The sequence below is a fragment of the Vipera ursinii genome (genome assembly GCF_947247035.1).
Source record: "Vipera ursinii genome assembly, chromosome: 1".
Classification (NCBI taxonomy): domain Eukaryota; kingdom Metazoa; phylum Chordata; class Lepidosauria; order Squamata; family Viperidae; genus Vipera; species Vipera ursinii.
In genome coordinates this window covers 151,037,710-151,056,278 of record NC_139512.1, presented here as the reverse complement: position 1 = coordinate 151,056,278, position 18,569 = coordinate 151,037,710, and the positions used below count along the sequence as shown (strand labels likewise).

Sequence of the window (18,569 nt, the reverse complement as noted above, 5' to 3'; positions counted from 1 at the left end):
GCATTAAAAATCCTGTGGATTCTGTCATTTATTAATACTTGACTTTTTTTCCAATATGTATTCAGCTGGATCAGTCATTCATTTTTTAAATCATATTTATTAAAACTGCCCAACTCCAAGAAGATTCTGGGTTGCAAATAGTAGGATATACATATAATTGTCCAAACTAAAACACTGTAAAACATTTTTTATATCATAGTAACATAATTTGGGTATGTGTGTATTTGGTGTTGTAAAATATAAAGGATATTATAGGCAGACTCTACATAAGCCAGGATGAGCCATATCAGCTTCTATATTTAAAGATATTCTGCAAACACAGAGACACATATACAAATACTAATATAAATATACTTTCTCTTACTCATATACACATTACATGCACATGTGCACAGGAAGAGAGGGAGGGATCCTTTGTGTCTATTAGCTAGGTTGAAAGACGTCAAAAGAATTATTTGTAGATAAATCTCAACTTTCCAAGCCACACTTCCACCTTTTATATTCTGTGGTTCATGGTATCAGATTTTAGTTTATATTCTTTAACTCTATCTTACCTTGTTCTAGCCTGTGATCCTCCATTTCTAGTCATGGAATGTTTCCAAAATCTGTAGTTTAGTTCTATTCTACAGAACCAAAAATTGAATTTTATTTGTACAGGTAGTCCTCAAGTTACGACCACAATTAACCCCCAAAATTATGTTGCTACGTGAAATATTTGTTAAGTGAGTTTTGCTCCATTTTACAACCTTTCTTGCCACAGTTGTTAAATGAACCACTGCAGGTGTTAAGTTAGTAACACGGTTGTTAAATGAATGTGGAAAAAGTCACTTTTTCAGTGCTGTGGTAACTTGGAAGCGTCACTAAATGAACTGTTGTAACTCGAGGACTACCTGTATAGTACATGTTGTAACAGTAATAGCATGTTGAACATTGAATGGCATATAAATGATAAACATTTAGGTACAGAATTCAAGTGAACCTACATAGACAAATGCTGAGCAGTCTCTTTGTTTTTAACCTCCAGGGATCACTACCTGAGTGTTGTGACGTGGGTGATGGATGAGAGAATTTGTCTGCAGTGGCTGAGAAGGATTCAAAACTATTCTGTGCTCACCATCTGTGACTACTCTAGCGGCGCATGGGATTGCCCAAAGGTACAGTGGAGATGGATTGTAGAGGTTGACGGGTGAAGATTGCTCGACAGCGCAAGCAGACAATGGCATCCTTCTGGTTGTTAGTGGGCAGTGCTTGGTAGGTGGGATAAATAATGGAGTTGGTGGAGGGGATGTTTGGGGAAACGTGTGATTTAGGAATGGGAGAGGCAGGTTTGTGGGGTCCCTAGTGCTCTCTGAACTTCATCGTTTTCTTGCAGATGTTTCATTACCCAACTAGCTTATATCATCACTGAGGATGCCTACTAGTGAAATACCTGCAAGAAAACAGCCAAGCTCAGAAAGTATCAAGAACTCCACAGTTCAACCCCGAGCTACAAATATTCTCTTCTAGAGGCAGATTTCCACAGTAATCAGCAACTTGGGCTGGTTACCAGTGTAGCCTTACCTGGACCTTGAAGCCCCGACAGCAGAGACTCTTGCCCTCATCCCCTAGACATGCTCTGCATGGGCCTGTTTTTGAAAATTGCTTGGAAACCCTGGTTGGTACAAAATGTAGTGGCCAGGATATTAGCAGGTGAGCACTGCCATCACCCTGATTCTCTGGTTGCTTCATTGGATAAGAATAGATTTCTGAGTTCAATTCAGAGAGTTTCAGCTTTAAAAACCACACATGGCTTTTTCCTGTCTTCGTGTAAATTAATGGCCCATGCGTGCAAAACTGATGACTCTGTTTAAAACAGGCATTTGGTGGTGATTGTTTTTTTACAATGCTGTCTTTAAGATTTTAAGATAATCGGGCTGCCAATATTTATTTGGGTAGGTTTTATGTACTTACCGTTTTGGTTTCTGCATTGTAATTCCCTGAGTCTTGGTAGAGAATCGATCGATCAATTAAAAAAAAGGCATCGGTTTACAGAAAATTCTGTAAATATTGGCATTGAAAGAAAGAAGAGCTAGTTAACAGATAGAGGTTATTAAAACAATGAAAACCTTTCTCTTTTTCTTCAGGAAAGGGAGCGTCTTGAAGAAAGTAAAACTGGCTGGGTTGGCAGAGTAAGTTCAGTGATTTAAGGATCAACTTACGTGTTGCATGGTGGCCAAGCATCCTTTCCTGCAGAGAGAACATGGCTGAAAAGATACCTTACCGTGAGGAAAGGAAGCATTTCATTGTACCTGCTAGCTGTTTTCTATCACATCTAAATTCTTTCCTTCCTTGCCAGGTTCCAGCCCCGTATTAGTGAGATAAAGACAAGCTTGGAACAACATTAGAAAAAAAGTGTATATTTAAATTTCAGGGCAGGAAAAACAACTGGTTGAGTAGTTGAGTAAGTGATTAAAAGCACTTGCCAACAAACTACCTGGACAATAGTGTAAGTTACTGCTTTGTAATATATAGTTTAATATACAGATAGAAAGTTAGCTCTTCTTAATAACTATTTTTTTTCCAAGTGAAAAGTTTTGGATTTTTTTGGATTTTGGATTTTTCCCCCAGGCCATTTAGAATTGCAATTATAGTCCCACCCCCAATATGAAAAATACACTGGTTTCTCAGCTTTTTAATTAGGACTATAAAAAGGCTTTTTTATAGTCTTCGTTATACTTTGTAGGTATAATATGGGACCTACGTCTCTCTCACATTTCTAACCTGTAATCCCTGTTTTTTTAAAAAAGGATGTGGGATATCATGTCATTGCAATCTTTCCTCATTCTCTTCAAGCAGTAGGCAAAGAATCAAAGATTGTCCAAGATGATGTCATGTTATGGCTAGTTTTTATCAGTTGTTACAAGAGGGCACAAAAAGGTGACATTTCACGGCAAATCAGTTTTTCATGGGATATCATACCCATTTATAGTATCTTTAGAAAAATAGAACTATTCCTGGGAAGTCATGTTAATGAAATTAATGTAAATTATTATTTGCTGATGTGGATATTCATCCCGACATTGGCAATTTGTTCTTCTCTGATGGAATTCAGCTTAGCAAACTTTTGATATTTCTGATTTCATCTTTAAGATTATCTTTTGGTGGTTGGCATATTTGGTTCAAACTTCTAAATTGTATCAATATATTAAGTGGAACCTGGTGTTTTCATATTTAATGCATACAACTAGTAGTAGTCCACATTGTGGGGACATGCAGGTAATCCTCGACTTATAACCATTTGTTTATTTTATTTTTTTAAATTCCATTTATATCCCGCCCTTCTCCGAAGACTCAGGGCGGCTTACAAGCTTAGCAGTAGCCTTCATTCTATGTATATGCCTGCTTATTAGGGCTTTCACACACACACCCCAAGCGGCATTATTACAAAGTCAGCTTAATTGCCCCCAACAATCTGGGTCCTCATTTTACCTACCTCGGAAGGATGGAAGGCTGAGTCAACCTTGAGCCTGGTGGGATGCGAACCTGCACCAATTGCAGGCAGCTGGTGTTACTTAAGGAGGCATTAGCCCACTGCTCCACCAAGGCTTAGTGACCGTTTGAAGTTTTAACGGCACTAAAAAAAGTGACTTATGAACATTTTTCACGCTCACGACCATTGCAACATCCCCGTGGACATGGGATCAAAATTCAGATGCTTGGCAAGTGGCATGTATTTATGACGGTTGCAGTGTGCCAAGGCCAGGTGATTCACCTTTCTGACAAACCAAATTAATGGGGAAGCCAGATTCACTTAACAACCATGTTACAAACTTAACAACGCAATGATTAACTTAACAACTGTGGCAAGAAAAGCCATAACATGGGGCAAAACCTACTTAACAACTCTCTTGCTTAGCAACAGAAATTTTGGGCTCAGTTGTGGTTTCTCCCCATTGACTTTGCTTGTCGGAAACCAGCTGGGAAAGTTACAGATGGTGAGAACATGACACACAGGACAGTGCAACCCATCATAAGTACATGCCAGCCGAATTTTGATCATGTGACCATGGGGACGCTGCAGTGGTTGCAAGTGTGAAACCAGTCATAAGTCACTTATTTCAGTGCTGTTGTAACTTTGAATGGCTAAGCACATTGGTTTGTGCTTAAATTGTAAGCCGCTCTGAGTCTTCGGAGAAGGGCGGGATATAAATGGGATTGAAAAAATAAAAATAAAGAATGGTCACTAAAAAAATGGTTGTAAATTGAGGTTGTAAAATGAATTGTTGGAAATCTACTATATGCTGAGTAGATTGCCAGGTTCTGTCCCTAAAAGGGGAACAGGTTTATAGGAACAAGGAGTTGTACAATAACATCACTAGATTTATATATAAGAATAATGATTTTTTTCTTTCATCATTTGCTTAAAAGTCAAGGTTTTTTTTTTAAAAAAACATCAAATATAGATAGATCTCCCCTGCAAAAATAATGGGAGTTAGTATCTTCTGCTGTCAAACCTAATCAGAAAAGAAAGACCTTAATATACCTAACACATTTTAGCTCTACATGATAAAATCTCAGAAAGCAACATGATAAGCAGATTGTGTGTGGTGTGAACAGTTAGGCAAAAAGAAAGGAAAGAAAAAATGGAGGAGTATAAATCTACTATAAGAATAGAAAAGAATAGGTTAACATTATTATTGTCATGCTTGTTCCACTATGGTTTATATCAGGGGTCTTCAAACTTGGCCCTTTTATGACTTGTGGACTTGTAACTCCCAGAATTCCTCAGACAGTGTGTCTGGCTAAAGAGTTCTGGGAGTTGAAGTCCACAAGTGATAAAAGGGCCAAGTTTGAAGACCCCTGACTTATATGTTCAAATAAGTCGGTTGCAGCAAGAAAGCATAAGGTATCTCATTACTCTAAAAGACACATTACCTGGAACCTCCTTTCTTTTAACTTTCCCTGGAAATTAGATTGAGATAGAATAAAAATTGGGTAGAGCCAGGAATAAAATAATTTGGATGGACATGGATCTCTCTTGGTGCTGTTGAGCTACCTCTACAATTCCCATCAATACTAGCCAGCTGATGGAAATGGATGCTAGAATGCTCATTCTTTACAAGAAAAAAAAACTTCAATTTTTTTTTAGAAAGACAAAAAAATCCTAAACGAAACATTTAAAAAATGTGCATTAAAAACAGGCAAAAACACAAATATGTATATTGTCCCCCTCCCAGTTGAATACTGATAGATGTATTACAACAATAATACTATGACATTTTTGAAGAAAGACGTTCCAAAATATTTTTTATTCACTTGTAATTCATCTCTTTATCAAGTATTTAAGTTTAGGTTTATATGACACACTAAATATTGTGGCTGCATGCAATAAATAAGAACAAAACCAATTCTAAGAGTGAACTATTGTTCCAACAGCTCTGAGAAGATAACAGGGAGCAATTTGTTCACTGGTGATTTTATGAGGATGTTAATGGGTTTTTAAAGGCAATTGCTTGACATGTTTTGTGGAATTATTCAAATGGGTATTCAGAGTTCTACTGTACTGAAATAAATTTGTTGTCTGCAGTAAATTATGAAGCGTGAAAAAAGATGGTTTTTACTCAGTTGGAATATTTAATGAGATTAATTTGAAACTTCAAGTAAGACAGTGACACTGATTGCAAAAATGTTCTCTGCATTTATCAACAAAATAAGTTTTCCTCAGGCAAAATATCTTCCAGGAAAAAGATCTGTCAATTCCTAAAAGTTTTCTCAAAGACAAACTTGAAACTGCTGACTTGAAAGTAAATTACATGCTCTAAGAATTGGCACACTGACTCAGTTTGGTGAGCTAATCAATTTGCTGTATGGACGATTAAGCCATTCAAGCTACGTGATGTAGATGTGTCAAGAGGATGACCAATGCAAAACAAGTTTCAGTTGAGAAGTTTATTTACAATTCTGGTTGAACAACAGTGGTTGTGGGCAGTACTAATTTCCCCGATTCATATTTTGTTGAGCCAGTTTAAGTACAGTTCATAACAACAACAACAATAATATTAGTCCAACCCCCCTACTCAGGCAGGAAACCCTATACCAGGGGTAGGCAACCTCGGCTCTTTTATGACTCGTGGACTTCAACTTCCAGAATTCCTGAGCTAGCATAGCTGACTCAGGAATTCTGGGAGTTGAAGTCCACAAGTCATAAAAGAGCCGAGGTTGCCTACCCCTGCCCTATACCATTTCGGACAAATGGCTGTCCAGTCTCTTCTTAAAAACTTCCAGCCTTCACCGCTTCTGGAGGCAGGTTGAAGATACATGGTGGCACTGGTAACTTCTGGCAGGGTCTTTTTAGTGTTGTCTAGATCAAGAAGGTACCTGGGTGAGGAAGTTTGAAATCCCAAATCTTTCACATAGCCTTATTTATGCCACATCAAACATAATTTTTCTTTCTTTCTTTGTTGTTTTTTTTTTGGTAAATAGATTTCTATGAATAACAAATTCATTTCCTTGAAATTTGTTAATATGCTGTATAGAAAATTTGACTTTAAATCTAACATTAATAAATATAATTAATGATTGATGGTACCAAAACCTACAGTAGCAATTTAACAATATCGATTTAAAAATTAGAAAAAGTGACAATTTCTTTGCGTAGTACAGTGAACTTTCTGCGGATATAAAAATATTGAACAACTAGGTCTTGTGTCAAAAAAGGCTGAAGATCACTGATCCAACTCTCCAAGGTGTATGGAACTGCAGAATATTATTAAATCAATGATATATTCAGTTAACAGAAAAGCTACTGGACAAGCCATTCTTCTCTGCAGAGTAACCTTTTGATTAAATTTCAGTGCTTGTGAACTTTCAGGTATCAGAATTTGAGAAGATGAAATTGGGCAGAGCTAGAACGTTGGCATCTCTTTGCTTCCTTCAAATTATTTATTGCTTTGTAAATATTCAAAAGTCTATATGTCAACAAATCATAAATTATTACCGTATTTCCTTTTTAATTAATTACCTTCCATTTCTTATATTACAAAAAACAACAAAAGAAAATAAAAAGTAAAGAGAAACGAACTGTTAAAGACCTGTGCATGAAAGAAAAGAGAAATAAGAGCCATGTAATTGCCATTCACTAATGTTTCATATTGAAGAGTCCTTCTATAAAAACAGCCAATGCCACAGTAGAAACTCATCTCTTTTGTGTCATTTATTTTGAAAACTTTAGGAATAACTTTTTTTTTTAATCCCTGAACAAAAATCTAATAGTCATTGCATTTTTCTGAGAGGTTAAAATTAATAAACCTATGAAATAGTATATTTATTAACCATTACATCTATAAACATGTTATTCTTCTTTTTCGCAGTTTCAGCCATCTGAACCCTTCTTTACTTCTGATAAAATTAGCTACTACAAAATTAGCAGTGATTCAGAAGGATATAAACATATTCACTACACTGATAGCGCAGGAGTAAGTAATGATTATTTGTGCATGTTTCTTTATGTTTGTGCATGGATGTTCATAAGGAAGGGCAAAGAGAGGCAAATGATGACACCTGTGTGATGTCATCACTCAATGTCAGGGGTGTCAAACTCGCAATGTCACATGACGTGTCGCGACGTATCGTGACTTTTTTGCCCTTGCCGGCAACGGGGTGGGCACGGTTTCGCTATGATGCATCTGGCCCACGGGCTGGCAGTTTGATACCCCTGGCTTATGTACTTGCATAAGACATAATGGCAGCATTTTTTATGATAATGTCATTACATACATATTACCATTTTGGAGTTATTGGAGATTGTCGTAGATTCATGTTTTATCTACTCTTTATACTTAGAAAGTTAAACCTATTACAAGTGGAAAATGGGAAGTAATCAGTATAGCTGCTGTAACAAATAACAGCCTGTGAGTATCTATTGTTAACTTTTGAATATGTGCCTGTGTGACAAATGCATAAATCATCTCTTTCTAGAGATAGCCTTTCCTGTTTGTTCTGCTTTTGTCTGTTGTATTAAAGTTGATACTGGATGAGAAGCATAAGAAATTTTGCATGGCAATGTTATGCTCCCTTGCCTGTTATGCAGATTGTGCTGACCTTCCTTTCCTTTGATTTATGTCTTCCTGATAAACCAAAATCTCGGTGACTCTTGAGATATAAATCTTCTTTCTCAGTCTCGTTAAGGCAAGTTGTTTTACATCCCACTGAATTCCGTGTGACAAGTTAGTCATTATTAATTTAAGCTTTAAGATTTCAGTAAGACCCAAATGCCACTAATTTTAGTTGAACTGGAAGCCTATCTGTCAAAATAATCCACGCTCAGTGAGTAATATTCTACAATAGAATGGCAATGAGGCACATTGTCTTTTATCCGTGATTATGGAAATACCGTTCTCTTTCCCCCATTGTCTGTTTTCCTTACATAGGACCCACTGCTAATATTTTCTCTTTATTACAATGCAATCAGAAAATGCAACACTGCATCATCAAATATGTATAATAAATATACAATCTATAGATGTAATACAAAGCAAGCATAAAATGCAATAATGTAACATAAACATGCTAACACCCCACCCCACCCCCAATTGCATACAAATCTAAACAAAGTCAACAATAGATTGTAGCTATTTAAGAAATAAATCCTGGAACATTTCACCAGTTTGTTTCCTACAAGTTAGTCACCTATTATATTTTCACTTGATGGGATATTCCATGGAAAGCAGATTAAAATTGTTGAATATTTATTATTTATTTATTTATTAATTTTATTTGTATACCGCCCTTCTCCCGAAGGACTCAGGGCAGTGAACAGGGCAATACATATTTATTTATTTATTTATTTATTTATTTATTTTATTTTATTTTATTACATTTATATACCGCCCTTTCCCGAAGGACTCAGGGCGGTTTACAGGGTGATTAAAAAACCAAAATACAAAAGTTAAAAACAAATTTTAAAAAAATATATGTGTCCCTGCCTAAATAAAACCCCAGTTAAAATAAGATTAATCCTCAGGCTGGGCCAGAGAGCTCGAAGAGCCAGGTCTTCAGGCCCCGGCGGAATGAACGGAGGTCGGGGGCAGTCCTCAGCTCCACTGGCAGCTGGTTCCAAAGGGCAGGCGCCCCCACTGAGAAGGCCCTATCCCTGGGTGTTACCCGCCGGCAATCTCTTACCGGTGGCACCCTGAGAAGACCCTCCCTGTGGGAGCACACTGGACGAAGGGAACTTGATGCCGGCAGCAGGTGTTCCCTCAGATATCCCGGACCCAAGCCATTTAGGGCTTTATAGGTCATCACCAGCACCTTGAATCTCACCCGGAGGGCAACCGGGAGCCAATGCAGCTCGCGGAGTAGAGGTGTTACATGGGAGTATCGGGAAACCCCCATCACAACTCGCGCGGCTGCATTCTGCACCAGCTGAAGCCTCCGAGTGGTCCTCAAGGGCAGCCCCATGTAGAGAGCGTTGCAGTAGTCTAAACGGGAGGTCACGAGAGCATGAGTGACTGTGCGTAGGGCATCTCGGTCCAGGTAGGGCCGCAACTGGCACACCAGGCGAACCTGGGCAAAAGCCGCCCTGGTCACGGCTCCTATATGGTCTTCAAAATTGAGTCGTGAATCCAGGAGGACGCCCAAGTTGCGAGCCCTATCAACGGGGGGTATTAAAAAACAAGATACAAAAATTAAAAACGATTAAACAAATGCCCATGAATAAGTTAACACACATTAAAATAGATTAAAACAGATTAATAAAACCCAACTCCTTCCTCTGATTTAATATTTGTTCATTATAACTGCTAAATACCTCATATATTCTCTATAGATACTCTATAGGTTCAATGGAAAAAAATTGATATTCAGAATTAGAGATCTGTGCTGAAAATTGCTAAATAATTGGTGCACTTGTTTCTCCTTTATATAACACATTTATATCACTGCCCAACTGATACACAATGACTTGGAGTGGCTTACAAAATTAAAAATTCACAATAAACTTTCTCCTTTGCCTACTACTTTCTGCTTAATGAGATGCTTTCCGTTTTTTTGTGGTAGCATAATGGCTTTTCCAGTTTCGTTGCAACATAACGTCTTTTCCAATTTTCATGTAGAATAGCACTTTATTACTTAACCATTTAATCTTTTATAGCTACTTCTGTATTGTTGTCCTAGGCCATTTTTATTACAATAAACTAAATGATTATCGAGATGATGTACGTATTAATCCATAAATAACCCATTTGCTTATTTCATAGATACTTTATTAGTAATGAATTCGATGGTAGACCAGGAGGAAGACATCTTTATAAGTAAGATGCTTTTTTATTATGGTTCTGCTATACAGAGCATACATAGTATATATCTTTATTTTTCACATTTTTGAATTGCCTACCTTCACTTTGCTCTAGTGTTTAAATATTAGCTTAGGAACCAAGAGACTATGAGTTTTAGTCCCACCTTACGCATGAAAGGGACGCGGTGGCTCAGTGGGTTAGGACGCTGAGCTTGTCGATCAGAAGGTCGGCAGTTTCGCGGGTCAAATCCCGAGTGCCGCGTAACAGAGTGAGCGCCTGTTACTTGTCCCAGCTTCTGCCAACCTAGCAGTTTGAAAGCACGTAAAAATGCAAGTAGAAAAATAGGGACCACTACGGTGGGAAGGTAACAGTGTTCCGTGCGCCTTTGGCGTCTAGTCATGCCGGCCACAAGTGCTGGCTCTTCGGCTTTGAAACGGAGATGAGCACCAGCCCCTAGTGTTGGAAACGACTAGCACGCATGTGCAGGGGAACCTTTACCTTTACCTTATGCATGAAAGCTGGTTAGCTGATTTTGGGATAGTCTCTTTCATGGTTATTGTTGTGGGGAAAATAGGAAGAAGAAAGAATATTAGGTTTGTTTGCCACCTTGAGTTAGCATAAACAATAATCATTGTGGGATAAAAATCAAATAATACCCTAATACAAGGGTGATGATAATGATAAAAATTCTAAATTCAAAATTAAATTGTGGAAATACAAGTTATAAATGATGAGTGATACAAATAATCAAATATGTTGATGGTAGAGTAAATTGGACACAGCTTGAATTGAACTATTTAGATAAGAAAAACTATGAAATAATGGATCCATGGAATAATGTTGATTGACAATATTTAGTACTAAAACACTTGGTTTACTGCAGGTAAAGTAGGCAATCGAAGGAAAAAAGAAGACAAATCTGAATTAAATATGAAGAGAAAATGTCCATTGTAATTTGCAAAACAAAAACAAAACCCACCCCCAGAGTAGCAAAGGCAAAAATTGGGTATAAAGTTGAATTTTTGGAAAACTGTTTAGAAAATTGAAGATGTAAACCATGGCATTGCTGGCACAAAAACCAAAACCAGACATGAAGCATTGGCACACACACAAGTAAAAATTATCTTGGCCATCATAGGGATGCAAAAAGAAAAAGAAAAAGAAAAATGATAAATTCTCCTGTTGAAATGAAAAGTATTTGTAGTAGTGTGCCCTCATGATGTGCAGTAGAGTGCTGATTTCTTCTGCCTTTCTCTTTCCCACATTTTTGCAGAGTGGACTTAAAAAATGACCTGAAGAAAATATGTATCACTTGTAATTCAAAGGAGGAAGCATGTCAGTATTTCTCTGTATCCTTCAGCACAGATTCAAGATACTATAAATTGAATTGTTACGGTAAGTACTGCAGACTCCCATCCGTACAGAAATGCAACTTGATCTTTAAGATCCTAATATTTTCATGATGCTTCTCCAATCCACGATTCAAAGAACTATAGTTGTTTGGGTGGCCACAAGCACAAACCTTTTCAGGGGATACCTGGGTCGTTGCCATCACCATTTGCTGTTTTTTTTTAAATTGCTTTTTTATTCTTGCTTTTCCTCTGAGAAGTCAAGGCATCTGAAGCTGTTAAAAAAAACGCACTAGCCGCAGAGGAACAACTTTGTGATATAAATTGGGCTGAGAGAAAGGGATTGATCCAAAGTCACCCAGTGAGCTTCAAGACCAAGGGAAGGTTTGAAGCTAGGTCTCCCTACTTCCGGTTACCACTGGAATCATCATGAGAACTAGAGGAAGGGCCACAATTATGCTCTTCTTGTATATTGATGAAAAAGTCCCCACCGGTTTAAAAATGAAGAGTATCATGAAAGACCTACTAGAAAACAAAGCTGCTTTTCTTCCGTTCCACTTGGGTTGCTTATTTGGTAGCATTAAGCAGAACAGAAGCAGTTGGTTTGGCTGCTGTTGAATGATGACATAAAACTCTTGAATCTAATCATTTGCGATTTGGTAGAATTTATGCCCTTAAAAGGGACGCGGTGGCTCAGTGGGTTAGGACGCTGAGCTTGTCGATCAGAAGGTCGGCAGTTTGGCGGGTCGAATCCCGAGTGCCACGTAACAGAGTGAGTGCCTGTTACTCGTCCCAGCTTCTGCCAACCTAGCAGTTCGAAAGCACGTAAAAATGCAAGTAGAAAAATAGGGACCACTATGGTGGGAAGGTAACAGCGTTCCGTGCGCCTTTGGCATCTAGTCATGCCGGCCACATGACCACGGAGACGTCCTCGGACAAGCGCTGGCTCTTCGGTTTTGAAACGGAGATGATCACCGGCCCCTAGAGTCGGAAACAACTAGCACGCATGTGCGGGGGAACCTTTACCTTTACCTTATGCCCTTAAAAGAGTCCAGTATGCCTAAATATTTACTATTAAGAAGTAAAATGATATTGACTATCCCCATATACTTTGCAGGAATATTGTTTATGGAAGAGAGGCAAGCAGGGACAAACTCTTTGAGATGTCTGGGGGGGGGAGTAATACCAGAATGTGATAGGCCAGTGCTGTTCTAGCACACACACACACACACACACACACACACACAGAGAGAGAGAGAGAGAGAGAGAGAGAGAGAGAGAGAGAGAGAGAGAGGGAGAGAGAGAGAGATCTGGAGGGAGAACTATATGGTAGCTTCTTTACCTCAGTCACAAGCAGCAGAGGGCGGCTGCAGAAGTTGCCTTAGGAGAGCACTCTTGTTCCTGACACATAGGTGGAGATGACTTTCCACCCACCCACCCTTGTATTGGGAGACATGTTCCTCTCCTACCCACATTTGTTGGAATTTGCTGCCCATGCTACTATTGTTGCTTCGCACATTTCCCAAAGCAGCCATTCTCTTCTACCTGAACAGATGCAGATTGCAAAGAGGCCCTGATAACTGCTAGCTAGCCTGTCCTTCTTTCTCCTCTTGGTGCTCGGAGGAAATTTAAAGGCAGCAGGGATTTCCCACCCCCCCACCCCCACCGCCTTCTTCCTGATGTGATGGCACCACAGTGTAGGGCTATGAGCTCAGCCACACTTTCTTCTTAACAGGGAGGATCCATAAGCAGCCAGTCAAGATTGGCAAGTTGCTCCATCACTGGATATTTTTAAGAACAGATACACCATTTGTCAGAAATGGTATAGGGCCATAGTGGCGAACCTTATGGCATGCGTGCCATAGGTGGCATGCAGAGCCCTCTCTGTGGGCACCTGCACCATTGCCCCAGTCCTAGGCCTTCAGCTGGGTTTTATAAAACCTTTTCGCTTTAGGCCTCCACCGCCGTGTGCAAAAAAAAAAAAGGTTCAATCAATCAATCAGTTTCAACTTCTCAGGGAAAAAATGATCCCACAAAGTTGGAATTGATTGACTGAATTTTTTAGTCCCACCCAGTCTGCCATTACCACCGCAGCCACGCCCATACAATGGGCCAAGCCCACCCGGTACCCGATGATACCTAAGTGGGGTTTGGGTTGCAGTTAGGGCAGTAGGTCTCTAAAAGGTTCGCCATCACTGGTATAGGGTCTCCGGCTTAAGCAGGGACTTGGGCCTAGCAGACCTCCAAGGTCCCTTCCATCTCTGTTACTCTGTTTGCAATAGTAAGATAGAGGAGATAGAAAATATGGGCCATATGTTGCCATTGGGTCAGGATTTTGAGGTCCTTGTTCTAACAACTACACTGTGCTTTGGACATCCATACAACAGATGTGAAGAACAAAACTGATTTTTGGTTGGTTAAAACAGAAAGATAACCCCCCACCCTCCAGTTTCCAGCTTATTAGCTGATATTACAATTAGTATTAATTTGTTGAAGAGAAAGCATTTTTGTGTACAGGGGCATGTGCTGTAGAGCAGAAAAAAGAAGATACACTAGTGTCCAGCTTATTCCAAAATCATAAAATTAGTATGACAATTGGTATTAGTGGGTTCAATCAAATGCACTTTTTATACATTTATTTTAAATATATTTATGGATTACATGTTGTACCCCTTTAAATAATCTGTCCGCTAAATCATTGAGAAAAGCTGCAAAGGAAGAAAATGCAGAATAAAATGCAAAACATAAGAACATCTCAATCAAAACACATTGACAAAGGAACAAAGAAATAGCAATAACTGGAAAAAGATTAACTTCAGTGAGAAGTTAACTTAATTAATTGGATTTTTTAACACTGTGAATAACAGGTCCTGGCGTGCCCTACTTCACCTTGCAAAACAGCATTACAGACAAAGGTATTTTATTTTAAATTTTTCCTCTTCTAGAAGAGTGGGAATGCATGTCTATTCTGGGATATTTGTGATTTAGCATTTGTAATATTTTATCCATACATACCTTGCAATAAGATCAATTATACATACTTAGCTTTATTTCTGATATGAATGCATGAGATTACACTTTGGTGATATAATTCAGTGATCACTCCCAGTTGGGTGCCGTACAGGTGTTGGACTTCAGTTCCCATCACACCTGAAAGCAATTCAAATTGCTGTTTGGCTGTAAACAATGGGACTTCTAGCCTAGCATGTCTGCAGGGCACCAATTTAAGAAACCTTGTTTTTTTTTTTCTAACGCACATTAGTTAGAAGTAGATCCATGGGGTAGAATGAGATTCATTACTAAGAAGCTGTAACCGTTGTGTTAAAGGCATCAATCTAATATGTCACTATAATTTATATAACTTGATGAGGAAAAAATGAGTTTGTATGTATGTGTGTAAAACAGGAAGAAAATGTACAGTTCATTTTTCCCATCATACAGGGAGGTACAGAGTTTGATTTTTTTCCCCATGATACATGTGTGTCTTGTGTCTGTGCATACATATTGCAAGGAGATCAAATTTCCAATAGTAGCTGACAAAAGGGTACGGATCTGGGACAAGAGACTGTGATTTTTTTTAAAAAAAAACCTTCTTTGTGCAGCAATTCTGACAAGCTGAGATTATTGCCAGCTGAGCTCATATTTTTTGAGCTGGTGCTACTTAGTTCTTGAATGTTACAGCATTGTTGAGAAACACTCCAGTTGGTATGAAAAGAAATATATTTGTGGAAATGAATTCGGATTGTTCTTTCTGTTGATTTAAGTGTGTGTCTTTTGCTCTTCTTTTTCCTTCCTTGCTTGTAATTAATGCTTGAAATCAGAGGCATTTTTTCATCAGTCATCTCTTACGCATCCTTACTAGGAAGTAGGTCCTAGATAGGAGGCACAATGGCGTAGCAATTAAAGATGCTGAGCTTGTCAGCTGGAAAGTTGAGAGCCCGGGTTCAAGATCCAAGTGCCGCAAAATGGGATAAGCTCCCGTTATTTGCCCCAGTTCCTGACCATCTAACAACTTGAAAGCATGCAAATGCAAGTAGATAAATAGGTACCACTTCAGTGGGCAGGCAATAGTGTTGCGTGCATCTTGGTGTATGGTCACGTTGGCCACATCACCATGGAAATGTCTTCGGACAACACTGGCTCCCTCAACTAAGAAACAGAGATGAGCATCGCCCTCTAAGTAATTGATTTTTTTAAAACCAGCTCTCCTTAATTCTTTGATTATAACTTATCAAATATATCTGTTTTAATCTTAGCTATTAAGACCCTAGAAGATAATGATAACTTGAAAAATGTATTGAAAGATATTCAGATGCCCTGCAAAAGACTGAGAAATATTACTCTGCATGGACAAAGTAAGTTTGCAAACAAAATGTAGTTTTGAAACAAAATGAAGCAAATCATTTTTAAAAGTTGAATAAAACAGTATGTTTACATAGCTTTTTGAAACCATAATTTTGAATGAAATGAAGGTTTGCAGCTCTTAGTGATTACCAACAGTGCCTCAGAAATTTTTTTTCCTGCGATTCATAACAGGAAAGGAGCCATTATTAGGCTTAAGAATTTGAACTATGAGAGTTTGTAGATAAAGACCCAGCAGCTTGCTCAGCCAGCATTGCTGAAACCAGGATTATCTTTTTCTTGCTATCTCCATGAATTCCTGCTTTAGAGCCTGTAAACCATTTCAGGTGTGCCGATTCAGGATATGTGACATCTGCAGCCCGAGTGCAATTCTGATTATTGTCATGCTGATACCTATCAGTTTCAGCTTGCACTTTGGACTGGGAAGGTCAGTACAGTCAGCAACAGACAAGAGTAATGCTCTGAAACATTTGCCTTAATTCAGAAGGGCAGAAAGTGAGGCTCTGGACCTGCCTGGCAGTGCAGTTGAACGTTGTGCTTAGAAAGTTGTCTCATTCACCCATCACAAAACCTTCCTTCCTTCCTTCGTTTTATTTTTTTTTTACAAATAACTCAAGATGGTGAACATATCCAACATACCTTCCTGTTCCTCTTTTCCCACAATAACAAGAACCTTGTGAGGTGAGTACGGCTGAGAGAGTGTGACTGGCCCAGAGTCACCCAGCTGGTTTTCATGGCTAAGGTGGGACTTTCTAGCCTGGTGCCTTAACCACTAAACCAATCCTGTCCTGTCCTGTCCTGTCCCATCCCGTCCCGTCCCATCCCTTCCTTTTCCTTTTCCCTTCCCTTCCCTTCCTTTCCTTTCTTTTCCTTTTCCTTTTCCTTTCCCTTCACTTTCCTTTCCTTTCCTGTCCCTTCCCTTCCTTTCTTTTCCTTTTCCTTTTCCTTTTCCTTTTCCTTTCCCTTCACTTTCCTTTCCTTTCCTGTCCCGTCCCTTCCTTTCCTTTCTTTTCCTTTTCCCTTCCCTTCCCTTCCTTTCCTTTCCTTTCTTTTCCTTTCCTTTTCCCTTCCCTTCCTTTCCTTTCCTTTTCCTTTCCTTTTCCCTTCCCTTCCTTTCCTTTTCTTCCCTTCCCTTTCCTTTCCCTTCACTTTCCTTTCATTTCCTGTCCCTTCCCTTCCCTTCTTTTCCTTTTCCTTTCCCTTCACTTTCCTTTCCTTTCCTTTCCTTTCCTGTCCCGTCCCTTCCCTTCCTTTCCTTTCTTTTCCTTTTCCCTTCCCTTCCCTTCCCTTTCCTTTCCTTTCCTTTCCTTTCCTTTCCTTTCCTTTCCCTTCCTTTTTTCCTTTCCTTTCCTTTCTTTTTCTTTCCTGTACCGTCCCTTCCCTTCCTTTCTTTTCTTTTCCCTTCCTTTTCCTTTTCCTTTCCCATCCCTTCCCTTCCCTTCCCTTCCTATGCAGCTTATTATCAAGAGGCCATGCAAACAAAATTTAATCCTCCCTTCCTTCCTTCCTTCCCATTCCAAAATATTGCTATTCCCTCCTTTTTGTCTCTTATCCGCTCCCTTTGTGTGGAGCTTGGCTTCTTCTTTTTTCTACTGGAATTTGTCCTTGTGACCTCAAACGCCATCTTTCCCCAGTCCCTCCCGATTCCTCCCAGCCTATTCACTCTCTTCAAGTATCCATGCCTTCAACCCTAGCATCTTGCCAGCCCAGCCAGCCACCCCATCTAATGGAAGGGTGCAACTTCTTTGCAGTGTTGTTGTTGTTGTTGTTTTCTTTAGTAAAGAGAATTCTGTTCTTAATTAATAGCTTCTGCTACTAATGAGAAAAAAGATTGTACCTTTCTCCCCCACCATTCACTTTGGAATAATGAGGAAAAAGCAACTTCCTTCCTTTCCTTTGTTCAAAAAAAAAAGAGGCGTCCTTTTTTCCCCCCAGCAGGAGAGGCTGTGAACCAAAACAATAGTGTCATAGCACCCTCTATTGATATTTAAAAAACAGAAACACAAACACAAAATAAAATACAATTTAGTAATCGTTCAAAACAGAAAATAAAAAGAGAAAAACCTCATCAGTGAACAAAGCATGAAACAAACAGTGTTTGTATCTGACCTTTTTCATGCTGCATAAAGCACAGGGCTGCCTTCGAACTAATGGAAGACCTCAAGAGATGCTTCTCTGTCTTCCTTCCTACTACACCATGCCTCCCAGGTGATGACACAACACAAAACTGGTTGTAAGAGAAATTGGCATTTGGAGAAAGCCTATTTGAAATTGTTTCAAAAGGTGACTTATTTTTGGCTAATTTTGCAATGTTTTATTTGAATGGCGATACAAGTAGCATCAACCATTCGTTAAGTGACCAAGTTACAACAGCACTGAAAAAAAAGTGTCTTATGACTGATTTTCATGTTTACGACCATTGCAACATCCCCATAATCATATGATCAAAATTTGGACACTTGGCATCTGGCATGTATTTATGATGTTTGTAGCGTCCCCGGATCATGTGTCATGTTTTGTGACTTTCGGACGAGCCAAGACATTGGGGAAGCCAGATTCATTTAACAACCATGTTATTAACTTA

The 18,569-nt window shown here is 39.0% G+C and overlaps 1 protein-coding gene and 1 long non-coding RNA gene across 3 annotated transcripts in view; one reads left to right on the top strand and one right to left on the bottom strand.

Moving 5' to 3' along the window:
* Positions 1 to 18,569, top strand: part of DPP4 (dipeptidyl peptidase 4) — a 91,259-nt gene that overhangs the window by 37,947 nt on the left and 34,743 nt on the right. For both annotated transcript variants that reach the window (XM_083348523.1, XM_083348524.1), the window contains exons 11-18: positions 1,025 to 1,154; positions 2,124 to 2,168; positions 7,350 to 7,454; positions 7,822 to 7,889; positions 10,236 to 10,289; positions 11,548 to 11,669; positions 14,491 to 14,538; positions 15,880 to 15,978. In XM_083348523.1, coding sequence (XP_083204649.1) covers positions 1,025 to 1,154; positions 2,124 to 2,168; positions 7,350 to 7,454; positions 7,822 to 7,889; positions 10,236 to 10,289; positions 11,548 to 11,669; positions 14,491 to 14,538; positions 15,880 to 15,978 — 671 coding nt within the window. The remainder of the gene's footprint in view (positions 1 to 1,024; positions 1,155 to 2,123; positions 2,169 to 7,349; positions 7,455 to 7,821; positions 7,890 to 10,235; positions 10,290 to 11,547; positions 11,670 to 14,490; positions 14,539 to 15,879; positions 15,979 to 18,569) is intronic.
* Positions 1 to 18,569, bottom strand: part of LOC310631816 — a 263,229-nt gene that overhangs the window by 239,615 nt on the left and 5,045 nt on the right. The gene's annotated exons all lie outside the window — the stretch shown is intronic.